This window comes from Pecten maximus, chromosome 9 (genome assembly GCF_902652985.1).
Source record: "Pecten maximus chromosome 9, xPecMax1.1, whole genome shotgun sequence".
Lineage (NCBI taxonomy): Eukaryota > Metazoa > Mollusca > Bivalvia > Pectinida > Pectinidae > Pecten > Pecten maximus.
In genome coordinates, this window is record NC_047023.1 from 28,582,660 (window position 1) to 28,600,806 (window position 18,147).

The window sequence follows — 18,147 nt, forward strand, 5'->3', positions numbered from 1 at the left end:
GAAATTGTTCGAAACTCAGGTGACTGTCAAGGCCCATGGGCCTCTTGTTATAATAAAGTTTGGCCAGCAGTGGGAGACTTCCTCTAGACTGCCTCCCTTTACTTAATATAGTATTCTGAGACTAAGTTTGATCCTTAGCAATTTTGTGGTTGCTAGGTCAAAAAAGTGCAAATAGACCTTGAATTCTAACTTGCATTAGTTCATACAAAATGGATGATCATCAATCAGTAAAGTTTAGCAGGGTCTAAATCTACTGTAATCAGGGACTAAATCTACTGTAATCAGGGTCTAATTCTGCTGTAATCAGGGACTAAATCTACTGTAATCAGAGACTAAATCTACTGTAATCAGGGATTAAATCTACTGTAATCAGAGACTAAATCTACTGTAATCAGGGACTAAATCTACTGTAATCAGGGACTAAATCTACTGTAATCAGGGACTAAATCTACTGTAATCAGAGACTAAATCTACTGTAATCAGGGTCTAAATCTACTGTAATCAGGGACTAAATCTACTATAATCAGGGACTAAATCTACTGTAATCAGGGACTAAATCTACTGTAATCAGGGACTAAATCTACTGTAATCAGGGACTAAATCTACTGTAATCAGGGACTAAATCTACTGTAATCAGGGACAAAATCTACTGTAATCAGGGTCTAAATCTACTGTAATCAGGGTCTAAATCTACTGTAATCAGAGTGTAAATCTACTGTAATCAGGGACTAAATCTACTGTAATCAGGGTCTAAATCTACTGTAATGAGGGACTAAATCTTCTGTAATCAAGGACTAAATCTACTGTAATCAGGGACTAAATCTACTGTAATCAGAGACTAAATCTACTGTAATCCGGGTGTAAATCTACTGTAATCAGGGACTAAATCTACTGTAATCAGAGACTAAATCTACTGTAATCAGGATCTAAATCTACTGTAATCAGGGACTAAATCTACTGTAATCAAGGACTAAATCAACTGTAATCAGAGACTAAATCTACTGTAATCAGGGATTAAATCTACTGTAATCCGGGTGTAATTCTACTGTAATCAGGGTCTAAATCTACTGTAATCAGGGACTAAATCTGCTGTAATCAGAGACTAAATCAACTGTAATCAGGGACTAAATCTACTGTAATCAGGGACTAAATCTACTGTAATCAGGGTCTAAATCTACTGTAATCAGGGTGTAAATTTACTGTAATCAGGGACTAAATCTACTGTAATGAGGGACTAAATCTACTGTAATCAGGGACTAAATCTACTGTAATCAGGGACTAAATCTGCTGTAATCAGGGACTAAATCTGCTGTAATCAGGGACTAAATATGCTGTAATCAGGGTCTAAATCTGCTCTAATCAGAGTGTAAATCTACTGTAATCAGGGTCTAAATCTGATGTAATCAGGGGCTAAATCTGCTGTAATCAGGGACTAAATCTGTAATCAGGGTCTAAATCTACTGTAATCAGGGTCGAAATCTACTGTAATCAGGGAATAAATCTACTGTAATCAAGGACTAAATCTACTGTAATCAGGGACTAAATCTGCTGTAATCAGGGACTATGTCTACTGTAATCAGGGTCTAAATCTACTGTAACCAATAATCTCTCCAGTAATTCTTACTTCTTGTGATCTAATTTACTTCAGTTAATTTTGTTTTTCGATGACTTTTTTGGTTTGTTTATCAAAATGCTGCTAAGACATCTCAATTTTGAAAATCACTACATTAGAAGTTCTGTAGTTATTTGGGAATACATGTAATCAGTTGAAATGAGAAAATATTTCAAGGGTATCAAATACATTTTAACCACAGAATTCTCACATAGTCATGCAATAACTACAGAATTCACATATAGTCATCAATAACTACAGAATTCTCATATGGTCATCAATAACTACAGAATTCTCATATAGTCATCAATAACTACAGAATTCTCATATGGTCATCAATAACTACAGAATTCTCATATGGTCATCAATAACTACAGAATTCTCATATGGTCATCAATAACTACAGAATTCACATATAGTCATCAAAACCACAGAATTCTCATATAGTCATCAATAACTACAGAATTCTTATATAGTCATAAATAACTACAGAATTCTTATATAGTCATCAATAACTACAGAATTCTTATATAGTCATAAATAACTACAGAATTCTTATATAGTCATCAAAACCACAGAATTCTCACATTGTCATCAATAACTATAGAATTGTCATATAGTCATCAATAACTACAGAATTCTCATATGGTCATCAATAACTACAGAATTCTCATATAGTCATCAATAACTACAGAATTCTTATATAGTCATCAAAACCACAGAATTCTCACATTGTCATCAATAACTATAGAATTGTCATATAGTCATCAATAACTACAGAATTCTCATATGGTCATCAATAACTACAGAATTCTCATATAGTCATCAATAACTACAGAATTGTCATATAGTCATCAATAACTACAGAATTCTCCTATAGTCATCAAAACCACAGAATTCTCATACAGTCATCAATAACTACATAATTCTCATATAGTCATCAATAACTACAGAATTCTCATATTGTCATCAATAACTACAGAATTCACATATGGTCATCAATAACTACAGAATTCTCATATAGTCATCAATAACCACAGAATTGTCATATAGTCATCAATAACTACAGAATTCTCACATAGTAGTCAATAACTACAGAATTCTCATATAGTCATCAATAACTACAGAATTCTCACATAGTAGTCAATAACTACAGAATTCTCACATAGTCATCAATAACTACAGAATTCTCATATAGTCATCAATAACTACAGAATTCTCACATAGTAGTCAATAACTACAGAATTCTCATAGTCATGCAATAACTACAGAATTCTCATATAGTCATCAATAACTACAGAATTCTCACATAGTAGTCAATAACTACAGAATTCTCATATAGTCATCAATAACCACAGAATTCTCACTTAGTCATCAATAACTATAGAATTCTCATACAGTCATTAACTTACAAAAGATCAATTTGCAATGAAATTCCTGCCAAAATATTAGGAAATCACATGGAAAAAACAGCAGTAAATATGAAATCTAAAATAAATTTGCAATGAAATTTCTGCCAAAACATTACGAAATAAAATGGAAAAAAACAGCAGTAGATTTAAAATGTTTTAAACAGACACAAAAACACCAGGAATTTTATACAGCCTGCTCTGGGCTAATAACATAATATTTGATGGACATATTTCTTCACAGGTTCTAAGGGTATAAACCACAACATGTGGTTTATATCCAATTAGAAGGTTCAGTGGTAAAGCACTAACATCAAGTAATTACTACTGAACCTATAAACAGCCGTATTATCACACATTCTGTGGTGTTTGTGGTTAGGTTTTAACTTGTGGTTTTGAAGTTATGGTTACATACATCTGTGAGGTCAAGTAAAATTGAGTATCTTGTGATGTTTCAATCTTTTTAACCACAAATACAACATTCAATCAAGATTTTATTGCAGGACTGCTTATTTTGATCTTGTAAAAATTACCACATAACTGACAGTTGAAAGTGATTCTATGACATCAAATCTGTATAAAAGGATCTAGTTCTCCAGCAGGTTATTTCTGAAACTGTATATTTATAAAATCAATATTTTTCATTGAACTTTTAAACCTTTTTCATCATTCAATGAAAATGTGTTTTGCCTGCATTTAAAAAATTAAACTTGTTGTATTCAATTTTGAACAAAAACAAAAATATTTTACCATTCAAATAAAATACATAGGGTGAGAGGGCAGTGATATGGGGACATGGTGACCTCATAGGGTGAGAGGGCAGTGATATTGGGACATGGTGACCTCATAGGGTGAAAGGGCAGTGATATGGGGACATGGTGACCTCATAGGGTGAAAGGGCAGTGATATGGGGACATGGTGACCTCATAGGGCAAGAGGGCAGTGATATGGGGACATGGTGACCTCATAGGGTGAGAGGGCAGTGATATTGGGACATGGTGACCTCATAGGGTGAGAGGGCAGTGATATGGGGACATGGTGACCTCATAGGGCAAGAGGGCAGTGATATGGGGACATGGTGACCTCATAGGGTGAGAGGGCAGTGATATAGGGACATGGTGACCTCCTAGGGTGAGAGGGCAGTGATATGGAGACATGGTGACCTCATAGGGCAAGAGGGCAGTGATATGGGGACATGGTGACCTCCTAGTAGGGTGAGAGGGCAGTGATATTGGGACATAGTGACCTCCTAGTAGGGTGAGAGGGCAGTGATATGGGGACATTGTGACCTCATAAGGTGAGAGGGCAGTGATATGGGGACATGGTGACCTCATAGGGTGAGAGGGCAGTGATATTGGGACATGGTGACCTCATAGGGTGAGAGGGCAGTGATATGGGGACATGATGACCTCATAGGGTGAGAGGGCAGTCATATGGAGACATGGTGACCTCATAGGGCAAGAGGGCAGTCATATGGGGACATGGTGACCTCCTAGTAGGGTGAGAGGGCAGTAATATGGAGACACGGTGACCTCATAGGGCAAAAGGGCAGTGATATGGAGACATGGTGACCTCATAGGGCGAGAGGGCAGTGATATGGAGACATGGTGAACTTATAGGGCGAGAGGGCAGTGATATGGAGACATGGTGACCTCATAGGGCGAGAGGGCAGTGATATAGGGAAATGGTGACCTCATTAGGTAAAAGTCAGTGATATTTGGACATGGTGACCTCATTACATTAGAACTAGACGTTCTCTGTATACTTTTAAACAAATACTTGATTTGAAATATCCAATTCATTGTTAATAGATTATGGGCTGAATTAATTGGACACTTTTATTTAAGATGTTGGAATGATATTGAAATTAAGACAACTCCTCAACTTTGAATCCATGATGTAGTTTTTGATGCACTACCTCCAGACTGCATATTTCTTAAATTTCTAGTTGAGGTTTCCAATTGCTAACAAGATTGTATAGATGTCAAAGAACGTGTGACACTTGTCGGATAGTAGGTTATTTTATTGGTTATTTTTATAACTCGGCTAACACTGAAAGCGTTATATTGTTTAATGGTTGAGCCCCATCAACATACGGTCACAAGAATATCTTAACACAAAACACGTCAATCTCATTGAATCTGACGTTTATATAAAAGTAATGTTTTTTTAAATAGGATTACCTCACGGGGGTTAATCTACTGTTTTGTCAATGTGACAGGTTATTTTACAGTAATATCATTGGGATACTGTAATGCTAATGTGACACAGAACTTTAGGAAACAGTATAAAAGTACACAGCACCTCTTCTGTCTTTTTCAGAAAAAAAATGCAAATTGGTGAATCAATTCTGTCCCCTTATTCTGTTACCACTGATTGCTATGGCAGGAAATTATTTTTCAGTAGAATTTGACAAATTGGGACATTTTGTAGGTTGACCTTTGCTTACATGCTTGAGAGATTTGCTGGTCTTTCCATGATGTAGGTATATTTCCGTGACATAAAGATTGGGATCAGCTAACACTGTCCTACTGGCCATACCACTGTTTAATGGTGCTGTCTCCTCACTGCCCTGGTTAGAGACATCACATGATTTTGTATTATCATTCTATCATATGGTACTGGTTTCAATTAAAGGTGTGCTGACCTCAGAATACCTGTATTCTTATACAACATCTATATTATGTGCCCTGTCCAATCTGTACATCTGTGGAGTCTGGTCATAATGGTTGGTTTACAGAGGGTTTTGTATTGTAGAGATTCCACTTCACCAGGTCATTGTCAAAAGTAATTATCTTTTATGTCATTTTGATGAGTTGATTAAAAAATAGCTTTGTTTTATAGAGTTGGACCCCAGTTTCACCAACCTTCATTAACTTACAGATATTTCTGCATGACCTTAAAGTTTTCCATAGGATAACAGTATTAGAAGTACCTTTCCTTCTACAATACTTTACTATGGAAAGGGGGGGGGGGGGGGGGGGGGGGGGGGGGGGGGGGGGATCTTAATTGTAAGGAATTTCCTTAAGTTTAATGGAATATTGTAAAGACCTGGTCTGCTAATGTGTCTAATTATGTCAGTATAACTGTTGACTGGCCGGGTGCTTTGTACCTGTGTTAGTGTATACAACTTAAACATCACTTCTTCACATATTTCCTTATATATATATATACCTAAAAAATTCTTGACTGGCTATATGATGCCCCCTTAGTGTTGAAAAATAAAAACTTTTTCTCCCCTACTAGTTTGAATTTAAATATCCAAGATATCATTATCTATAAAATGATAAAATCGATCTAAAGAGACAGGTCAGTCCATAAAAGAATATTCCAGATTATAAATGAATAATGTTAATTCATTACACCATTTAGCTTCCTTAGACAGGTCAGTCCATAAAAGAATATTCCAGATTATAAATGAATAACCTTAATTCATTACACCATTTAGCTTCCTTAGACAGGTCAGTCCATAAAAGAATATTCCAGATTATAAATGAATAACCTTAATTCATTACACCATTTAGCTTCCTTTGATAATGAACTAGGGTTTCTATTCCTAACACAAGGTTTTGTATCTAGAACTGAATTTCTCTGTAAACAGGTTGTATGTACTTCTAGCAGAGATAGATTGTCATTCCAAATATAATGTCTGATAAATCTTGAGCAAGTGGGGAGGATATTTGTGAACTTCCAAGATTCATGTCTAAACTGTGAAGTAGGTTTAAAAAAGCTAGCCAAATTAAATTGTTTGTGTATAACTGACAGACAGGTAGAAAAAGGAGGTGAAAATTTAATGTGAGTGGTTATCTCCCCTGCCCCAGGTGACATGAAAGTTTATTTTGATTATCACACCAGTAATGGCAGACCAACTTTTCTTATATTTTTTGTCCAAATCCTGTCCAAATAAATTCAGAGGGATAAAATAAATGTACAAGTACAATTTTTAGTTTTATTTTCAAAGATTCATAGCTAACATTAGTGGGATCTTTTCAGAAGTGAATTACTAGAAGTTAAAGGTCTGTGAGACTCTTGGATAAAATGGTAGATCTTTTTACGTGTATGTATATGTACGTATACTCATCAGTATGGTAAACAAACATTGGTATTGATTACAAATTGTTTTGACTGCATAATCTTGTAGTTATTCGGTTTGTCCTGAATGGACCCCAGCATATAGGCGTAAGAAAATCATCAGAGTGATATATCTTCCAGAAGCTTGGAAATAAAGTATGTACACTAGATAGTATTTCAACATAATATCTACATTCTGGAAGTCTGCTAATATATATCCCAGCTCACTCCTTCTTTCTAGATAAAATGTTGACATATCTTAAACTATTGTTGTAAAAATCACCAAATAAATGCCAGAACTGTTTACCCTTGAGAAGATAAATGACCAGATTCTGATATTGAACAGAAATAAAGCATGGGTATGAAAGTGAAGTATGAATGGGGGTGGATAATGGGTTTTCAAGACGGCTCACAAAACTCCAGGAGCCAGACCAAGTTATCAGAAGCTTGAGAAACCAGCAAAATTATCTAATACTCTCGGAATAATAACCAAATTTAAATTATTTAGCAGGCCTTAGGGCAGGGCTGCCTGTATGGCCGATGTGTATCTACGGAAGACGTAACCCGTGGGCGGTGTGGCCGACTTCTGGCTCCAGTATACCACTTACATATATTAAACAGATACATGCAATGTATAAATAAGTGAAAATTGCAGATAATATTTTAAATACCTGTCGAAATACATTAGATGTAGGTCAGATTTTAAAGAATTCTGATGTTAATCAGACAAATCAAAATTAGATAGTCTTCCTCAAACAGTGTACATAATATTTTTCCATTAGTTGTTGCTTGTTATGAGTTATCTCCCATACCTTACATTGCTATCACCAAATGAAAATAATTCAGTCTCCCAACTCACATGATTTTGTCTAATTACCTGATATTACTATTTGATTAACCACATAATGACTAGCTTAAATTTGGTTATCATAGATCAAATTTAAGGTTTATACTTTTTTTCGAAAGCAGAAAAATGTATAAATGTTAGAAGACAAAAGTCATTGTCATTTGTAAATTTTACCAATATAACAAGCAAGAAATCCTGTATGCACATCATTAAGATGAAAGATGGACACCTTTAACAATTAAGGGAAGTAACTCTCCAGCAAAACTACTTTCTACTGCACCTTCCATTGGTTTAAGTACAAACATGTGAGTCAAACAATATAAGATTGTTTACAGTTTGTGTGTGTGTAAACAACATAACATGTGTATGTGTACTACTGTGTAAACTACAACACATGTGTGTATGTACTACTGTGTAAACTACAATACATGTGTATGTGTACTAGTGTGTAAACTACAATACATGTGTATGTGTACTAGTGTGTAAACTACAATACATGTGTATGTGTACTACTGTGTAAACTACAACACATGTGTATGTGTACTACTGTGTAAACTACAACACATGTGTATGTGTACTACTGTGTAAACTACAATACATGTGTATGTGTACTACTGTGTAAACTACAACACATGTGTATGTGTACTACTGTGTAAACTACAATACATGTGTATGTGTACTACTGTGTAAACTACAACACATGTGTATGTACTACTGTGTAAACTACAACACATGTGTATGTGTACTACTGTGTAAACTACAACACATGTGTATGTGTACTACTGTGTAAACTACAACACATGTGTATGTACTACTGTGTAAACTACAACACATGTGTATGTGTACTACTGTGTAAACTACAATACATGTGTATGTGTACTACTGTGTAAACTACAACACATGTGTATGTGTACTACTGTGTAAACTACAACACATGTGTATGTACTACTGTGTAAACTACAATACATGTGTATGTGTACTACTGTGTAAACTACAATACATGTGTATACTACTGTGTAAACTACAATACATGTGTATGTGTATACTACTGTGTAAACTACAATACATGTGTGTGTACTACTGTGTAAACTACAACACATGTGTATGTGTACTACTGTGTAAACTACAATACATGTGTATACTACTGTGTAAACTACAACACATGTGTATGTACTACTGTGTAAACTACAACACATGTGTATGTGTACTACTGTGTAAACTACAATACATGTGTATGTGTACTACTGTGTAAACTACAACACATGTGTATGTGTACTACTGTGTAAACTACAACACATGTGTATGTACTACTGTGTAAACTACAACACATGTGTATGTGTACTACTGTGTAAACTACAATACATGTGTATACTACTGTGTAAACTACAATACATGTGTATGTGTATACTACTGTGTAAACTACAATACATGTGTGTGTACTACTGTGTAAACTACAACACATGTGTGTGTACTACTGTGTAAACTACAACACATGTGTATGTGTATACTACTGTGTAAACTACAACACATGTGTATGTGTACTACTGTGTAAACTACAACACATGTGTATGTACTACTGTGTAAACTACAACACATGTGTATGTGTACTACTGTGTAAACTACAATACATGTGTATACTACTGTGTAAACTACAATACATGTGTGTGTACTACTGTGTAAACTACAATACATGTGTGTGTACTAGTGTGTAAACTACAATACATGTGTATGTGTACTACTGTGTAAACTACAACACATGTGTATGTGTACTACTGTGTAAACTACAACACATGTGTATGTGTACTACTGTGTAAACTACAAACATGTGTATGTGTACTACTGTGTAAACTACAACACATGTGTATGTGTACTACTGTGTAAACTACAACACATGTGTATGTACTACTGTGTAAACTACAACACATGTGTATGTGTACTACTGTGTAAACTACAATACATGTGTATGTGTACTACTGTGTAAACTACAACACATGTGTATGTGTACTACTGTGTAAACTACAATACATGTGTATGTACTACTGTGTAAACTACAACACATGTGTATGTGTACTACTGTGTAAACTACAATACATGTGTATGTGTACTACTGTGTAAACTACAACACATGTGTATGTGTACTACTGTGTAAACTACAACACATGTGTATGTACTACTGTGTAAACTACAACACATGTGTATGTGTACTACTGTGTAAACTACAATACATGTGTATGTGTACTACTGTGTAAACTACAACACATGTGTATGTGTACTACTGTGTAAACTACAACACATGTGTATGTACTACTGTGTAAACTACAACACATGTGTATGTGTACTACTGTGTAAACTACAATACATGTGTATGTACTACTGTGTAAACTACAATACATGTGTATGTGTACTACTGTGTAAACTACAATACATGTGTGTGTACTACTGTGTAAACTACAACACATGTGTGTGTACTACTGTGTAAACTACAACACATGTGTATGTGTATACTACTGTGTAAACTACAACACATGTGTATGTGTACTACTGTGTAAACTACAACACATGTGTATGTACTACTGTGTAAACTACAACACATGTGTATGTGTACTACTGTGTAAACTACAATACATGTGTATACTACTGTGTAAACTACAATACATGTGTGTGTACTACTGTGTAAACTACAACACATGTGTATGTGTACTACTGTGTAAACTACAACACATGTGTGTGTACTACTGTGTAAACTACAACACATGTATGTGTACTAGTGTGTAAACTACAATACACGTGTATGTGTACTACTGTGTAAACTACAATACACGTGTATGTATACTACTGTGTAAACTACAATACATGTGTGTGTACTACTGTGTAAACTACAACACATGTGTATGTGTACTACTGTGTAAACTACAACACATGTATGTATGTACTACTGTGTAAACTACAATACATGTGTATGTGTACTACTGTGTAAACTACAACACATGTGTATGTGTACTACTGTGTAAACTACAATACATGTGTATGTGTACTAGTGTGTAAACTACAACACATGTGTATGTGTACTACTGTGTAAACTACAACACATGTGTATGTGTACTACTGTGTAAGATGTGTATTACTGTGTAAACTACAACACATGTGTATGTGTACTAGTGTGTAAACTACAATACATGTGTATATGTACTACTGTGTAAACTACAATACATGTGTATGTGTACAATACTGCTGAAAGAAATTATCAAAATATGTTTGTTTTTCCAGGAAGCCAACAGACCAAGGTTGTATGTATGAAAAGAAACACCAATGTCATCGTGACGATTGATAACTGTGATCCAAACCTTCGTCCAGCCACACAAACCATTGCCTGTAACACCAACATCTGTCCACCAGCGTAAGTAACCTACTACTTAACATTACGATATAAGTCTATATTGCCACAAAACATTACGATATAAGTCTACTGTCACTAAACGTACATTACGATATAAGTCTACTGCCACTAAACATTATGATATAAGTCTATATTGCCACTAAACATTACAATATAAGTCTATATTGCCACTAAACATTACGATATAAGTCTACTGCCACTAAACATTACGATATAAGTCTATATTGCCACAAAACATTACGATATAAGTCTACTGTCACTAAACATTATGATATAAGTCTACTGCCTCTAAACATTGCGATATAAGTCTACTGCCACTAAACATTACGATATAAGTCTATATTGCCACAAAACATTACGATATAAATCTATTACCACTAAACATTACGATATAAATCTACTGCCACTAAACATTACGATATAAGTCTACTGCCACTAAACATTACGATATAAGTCTACTGCCACAAAACATTACGATGTAACAGGAGAGGAGAAAATGTAGCGGCCAGACCGGGGTTTGAACTCGGGACCTCCGAACACTAGCCGGATGCTCTACCTATTGCGCTACCTGGTCACCGATGATCGACCCAGTCCAGTCCCGACACACACCTCCCTCCTTTTTTCCAAGTCTTCGCCCTCGAAGACACACGAGACCCTTATTCCACCACCATCGGTAATTTAGGTGGGCGCCATTTTTGTAACAGGAGAAGAGAAAATTTAGGGGCCAGACAGGGGTTCGAACCCAGGACCTCTAAACACTAGTCGGATGCTCTACCTATTGAGCTACCTGGTCACTGATGATCGACCCAGTCCAGTTCTGCTAAAACGATATAAGTCTACTGCCACTAAACATTACGATATAAATCTACTGCCACAAAACATTACGATATCAATCTACTGCCACTAAACATTACGATATAAATCTACTGCCACAAAACATTACGATATCAATCTACTGTCACTAAACATTACTATATGGCCTCACATCTGTGGTATGACCCTGTGTCCTACAAATCATTGTACCACTTATAAACAAGATTTCGGACACTGTTGAACACTAAGTAGTATGAATATATTATTGATATTCCTTGCACAGAGCAAATTGTATTGTTGATTTGTTTTGCCAGTTGCTATGTATTTTAATAGAATAACGTTAGTAGCATTAATGAGTTCTGGCCTTCGAAGATTTTTGTGACCCAAGTTTTATGCTCCCCGTGGAGAAGTACATTGGCTATATAGTTACTAAACAATAATCACAAGTAGTAATTTGCTGTGATATAGAGGTTTATAAAACTCAGATTATTATCATTATTATCTATACGCTACTTTATATACTAGGAGTCGGCTATAGGGTATTTAAGGTCCTGTGGCCCACCACCTGGTGTGATCAATTTGTCAGGAAGATAATCTGCGTCCATGGAAGAGTATTCTACTTAGGTACAATTCCTGGTCAGCCCAGTTACATGTGATATATCACTCATTACAACTAATTACACCTGTCTGGTCAGTACTTGTTATTGCTGGGGATAATCACAGGTGTTACAAACATCTACAAGGTCATGAAGAGTCGGATTACGGCCCAATTACTACTCTTTGTGAATCAACATGGGGACAGTTAGTTAGGGTCAACGGTAATTACAGGTGGTGACAGATATCAACCTCTTTAAACAGAATCGGGTTACAGGGCAATTTATTGCTGCCGATAAATGGTCCATCTACACTTCTTAAAAGTCACAGGTAAAAATCACAGGTGATGATGATAAGTGTGTCTGTTACCATGTGACAAGGGGTGGATATGTGTGACAGCTAGAGGTGGAGACATTGGTGACCATTCATCTACAAAACTCTGCCATAGATGGTGGCACCATTTTTTGCTTTATTAGTACATTTTAGCGATGGGCTTCGAAGGTCATCCTTAACATATAATGACTAAGAGTTTAACACAGGGTAAGACCTAAGAGACTAATATACTTACATTACATATTTATGTCATGATAATTGAAAATAATACAAAATAAAAGACTTGGAGGTTAATTAGTATAATTGACCAGATAACATTTACTGTAGAAATTGTTATCTTAAGGGGTTCTCATTTTTTTCATTTTCATAAGTTTTAATTGAATTAAAAACAACAGCAAATCTTGACAGTAACTGTAATAACATGAAGAGTTATTTAAATACTTACATTGACCTCGGAGGTCAACACTTATGATATAAACCAATACTGGTAATGGACAAAATACAAACAGACAGTGTCACTTAGTTCAAATCTTCAAAAGAACTTCCGTCTTTCATGTCTTTTCTGTTTGTAAATGATTCCATTATTAGTGAGAATATCACTCTGTGTTCGCCTGATCTCCCATGTAAATAGCCCATCATTTGACACTTGCCAAGTATCTGTTAAACATTTGGTTCTCCAGATTCAAAAGGCAAACAGTTTGTGTCTTTGATTCTGTAAAATACCTTACACATAATGTGTGGACAAATCACAAACAAATTCTCTCATGTCTGAAAAATAGTAGATTACAGAATTGATGATAGATTTGATATATTTGTGAACTGGGTTTTATATTTCAGTGTTAAATAAACAAGATGTTTCTAATGTTCCAATAAAGTAAAGAAGTTTTCCCTTTGTACTGACTCTGTGATCTCCAACAGAATTGTTAAATGGCGGAGTTGTTTCATGTTTATCATCGATTCTTTTCCATCAATAGGATTCACATCATTGATGGTTGTCTCAGTCTTGTCGACACGTCCAGTTGAACGTAAACCTTAACCTTTTTACGTCAGGTGTTTCAAAAGCTACATGTTTTTGTTGATTAAAAGAGGATTTAGTGGAGAATTTCACATTAGATCTTTGGGAGATGGGGTGACATCTGAATGCTGTGAAGTGACATCTTACATTGTAATACTCAGCTAGCTTTTAAAGTAAGAAATCAGTTGTTCATTGGGTATTCAACCTGTCAATAGTCGGCTGCAGGTGGCAGGAATCAAATGGTAGCAGCAAAAAATATCTAAATAAATTGATCGACATTTAATTGATTAAAGTGAATTTTGTGTAATTTTAGGTACTTTTATAATTATATCAAGTTAATTCAGCAAATTTGATGTTTAAAAAGTGAAAATTTCAATTAAAAAGAACATACTGTTTCAAATGATGTTTGTTCACTGATGTTTGACAATTGTAACATTAAAATCATCTGTTTGTTATCTTTTTACTACGTCATACACTATAAGCTGTTTTTAGCTCACCTGGTCCAAAGGACCAAGGTGAGCTTATATGCCATTTACCGTAGCGTCCGTCGTCCGTCCGTCCATCAACAATTGACTTCTTCAAAACCACAGATCAGAATTTGACCAAATTTGGTCATCCCTAAGGGGTGGGGACTCAAAATTGTACAAATGGTGGGCCTTATCTCCCAGGGGTCTGAGGGGCGGGGGCCAAAAGGGGTCAATTTGGCTCTATTAATATAAACAGCTTCTACTCTGAAACTGAGCAATGGATATCACTCATATTTGACTGGTAGCATCCTTATGGGGTAGGGATCCAAAATTGTACAAATGGTGGGGCTGAACCCCCGGGGGCTGAGGGGTGGGGCCAAAAGGGGTCAATTTGGTTAAATCGATGTAAACGACTTCTTGTCTGAAACTAAGCAATAGATATCGCTCATATTTGACTGGTAGCATCCTTATGGGGTAAGGATTCAAAATTGTAGAAATAGTGAGGGCTGACCTCCTGGGGCCGGAGGGGCGGGGCCAAAAGGTGTCAATTTTGCTTAATTTATATAGACAGCCTCTTTTTTGAAACTATACGCAATGAGTATCACTCATATTTGTCTGTTAGCATCGTTATGGGGTGGGAATTCAAAATTGTATAAATGGTGGAACTGACCCCCTGGAGGCCTGAGGGGTGGGTCAAAAGGGGTCAATTTGGCTATGAAGAATTAGTTGTCTGGAAGTAAGCAGTGAATATCTGCCATATTTGACTGGAATCATCCTAATGGGGTAAGGATTTGAAATTATACAAATGGTGGGGCTGACCCCCTGATGGCCTAAGGGGCGGGGCCAAAGGGGTCCATTTGGCAATATTGATATTAATGACTTCTTCTCTGAAACTAAGCAGTGTATGACATTGATTTTTCTTTGGTAGCATCCCAAGGAGGCTTGGATTCAAGTTTATACAAATAATGGGACTGACAACATAATCAAACATCAACGAATAAAGCTATTAGCAAATGATTTATAAACATTATTTTGATGTTTGATCAAATAAACCAGGTGAGCGATACAGGCCCTCTGGGCCTCTTGTATAGTTTGTCGCTGAGATTGGACGAGCAGCATGGAGGTTATAAATGTTTTTATGTTTTAGAGTGAATGTGTGATAGGGACACTAATAAAGCAAATACGGTATACAAAAATGCATTTTGTGTGGAGATGCTGTGAAGTTCCCCTGCTGACCCACTGTGTGTGTCTGGGACTAAAGTCTCCAGTCATTCGATGAAACATGCTGTACCCCGTACAAGTCGGCCCATTGTTGTAGGTTGTGTGGGCATGTACCCCATACAAGTCGGCCCATTATTGTACACTGCATTTGTGAATGGCTGTATCTATATGGCACATCATGGTTGGCATCTTATCAGCCATCCACTGCCTAACACACTTTGTCATTTATACAGATATGATGTCTTACACACTTTCCCAAGGCAAATTGTTTTATGTATCGGATAGCCATAAAATGAGTTTTTATGATGTTGTTGAGAGTATGAGTGTATTATAGAGATGTAGAAAACATAATCATGAATTCATTTTCACAACATCTAAATGTGATAACATATTCATGGCAATTTCGACTGCAAATCAAGTATTATGATGAGAAGAACGGTGCCCGACACCACAGGGCACTTTAGGTGACCAGGTTTTGGAATTTTACTAGATCTGTAACACCACATGGTGTAACTCTGAAATAAAGCCAGTCCTTTGAAATATCTTAAAATGAATTCTTTTGTCAAAAAGTCATACAACCAGTTTGGCTTTAATTCCAACTGCTTCTTGGGAGCCCGATCAACTCTGGTGCTATAACTACCAAAGGAAACCCTAAGGACACCCTTTAAAACTTAGGTCAGATATGAAGATTGTCATGAGCTTGCATAAAATGGTGAACAGTCACCATGAAAATATTCTAGATGTATTTCTGGAATTTTTTCGGTTAAATCTTCATTGGAATTTCAGATTTTGAAATCTTTCTGTGTGGATACATATGTTTTAAGAAGCATTTAAAAATTTTGCTTACACAAATAATTTAATGAATGGCTTCATCTGTTTATTCTAGTTTGAAATAATTTATGTACTGCCTGTACATGAAGCAAAATATTTCCGTAACATGCATGGTTATCTAGGAGTTTTGATCTATTTTTCTCCGGATAAGAAATGGTACCAGGCAGGATGGCTGTAATAGCTAGGTTTTCTTTCTGACATGATTCAGCCGAATTATAGAAAAGGTACATAGTTAGTAAAATGAGCAATTCCCAGTAAAGATATTATCATGGAAAACATGTAAATACATGTTGTTTACATAATACCACTTGAAGTGTGGCCACGTTTTGTTGGAGACTAAATTTGACAGTAACAGTAGGGTTCTGTTGACTTGTTTTGGGTAATGACTGATCTCAGATATACAAGTTAATATCTGGTCCTTGTAATAAGTATTTGTTGGGTTTTTTAAGTATAAAAGGAAACTTGAGATATCAGAAGGTATATCGGATAACATCTAATGCTGTTTTATATTAAATATTTTATCTCTGTTATCATCTCATTACTGTTAAGCAAGCAGGAAATTGTACAACAAAAAATCATTTTATAACAAATTCATGTTCATTTTTTGGTTTAATAATAATTTAGAATATTTAATGAACACAAAAAATATTCGGAAAAACTAAAGTGCCTCTTAAATATTTCTTGTATAGAAAATGAATTGGATTGTGCCATGAGTTGCCAGATCTCTCAGCTAATGAAAGCTAGTTGAGAAAAAGTATAATGTATTTTAAACTTTGATTGAGAGAGTTTCTTGCTGAAATTTTTAATATAAGTGAAAGTTTGTTCCATATAGGGGGAAAAATATATACCTTCTCTGTAGCATACATATGTTATGGGGTTGTCCGTGGTTCAGAGCCTCCCTAGGGTGAGAAATAAGTTCTTTTGTTCCTGTCATTCTTTGTTACTATATATAGTGTAATGTCATTTATATATCAATGATTATAACTTATTTTGCTGAAATAATACCAACATACAGTTGTGTGGTTACACAAAGTTACGCAATGTGAGTATGCTGTCTGTACGATATATGATAGATTATATGTGTGATCGCACGGTATGTTATACAAGCTGTGAATAAGATGTCCGTACGATGTATGTATGATATAATATATGTGTGATCGCACAGTACGTTACACGCTGTGAAGAAGATGTTCATACGATGTATGTATGATATAATATATGTGTGATTGTATTGTGTAAGGGAATGAACACATGATGTGTGGTTGAAATGAAGTGAGGTGTGCAATAACTGTTGTATGTTGTTGATGTCAATTTAGGAACAGGTTAAGAATATATTAATTGTGTAATATACTACACAGAATTACATGTACTAATTGATATCTCTTAGATTGTTTGAAAATAAAAACAGTTCTTAGCAGCGGCATGTGATCATTGATGGCTTCATAACCTTGTTTATTATCACTCACCAGTTGAGGAATAAAAGTTTGGTTAGAGACTATAGCCATACCGAATATCACCTTGAGTATACCAGGGACGT

General features: G+C 35.5%; 1 protein-coding gene across 2 annotated transcripts in view; it reads left to right on the plus strand.

Annotated features, from left to right (window-relative positions):
• Nucleotides 1–18,147, plus strand: part of LOC117334148 (ADAMTS-like protein 4) — a 202,340-nt gene that overhangs the window by 139,688 nt on the left and 44,505 nt on the right. For both annotated transcript variants that reach the window (XM_033893616.1, XM_033893617.1), the window contains one exon: nt 11,207–11,336. In XM_033893616.1, coding sequence (XP_033749507.1) covers nt 11,207–11,336 — 130 coding nt within the window. The remainder of the gene's footprint in view (nt 1–11,206; nt 11,337–18,147) is intronic.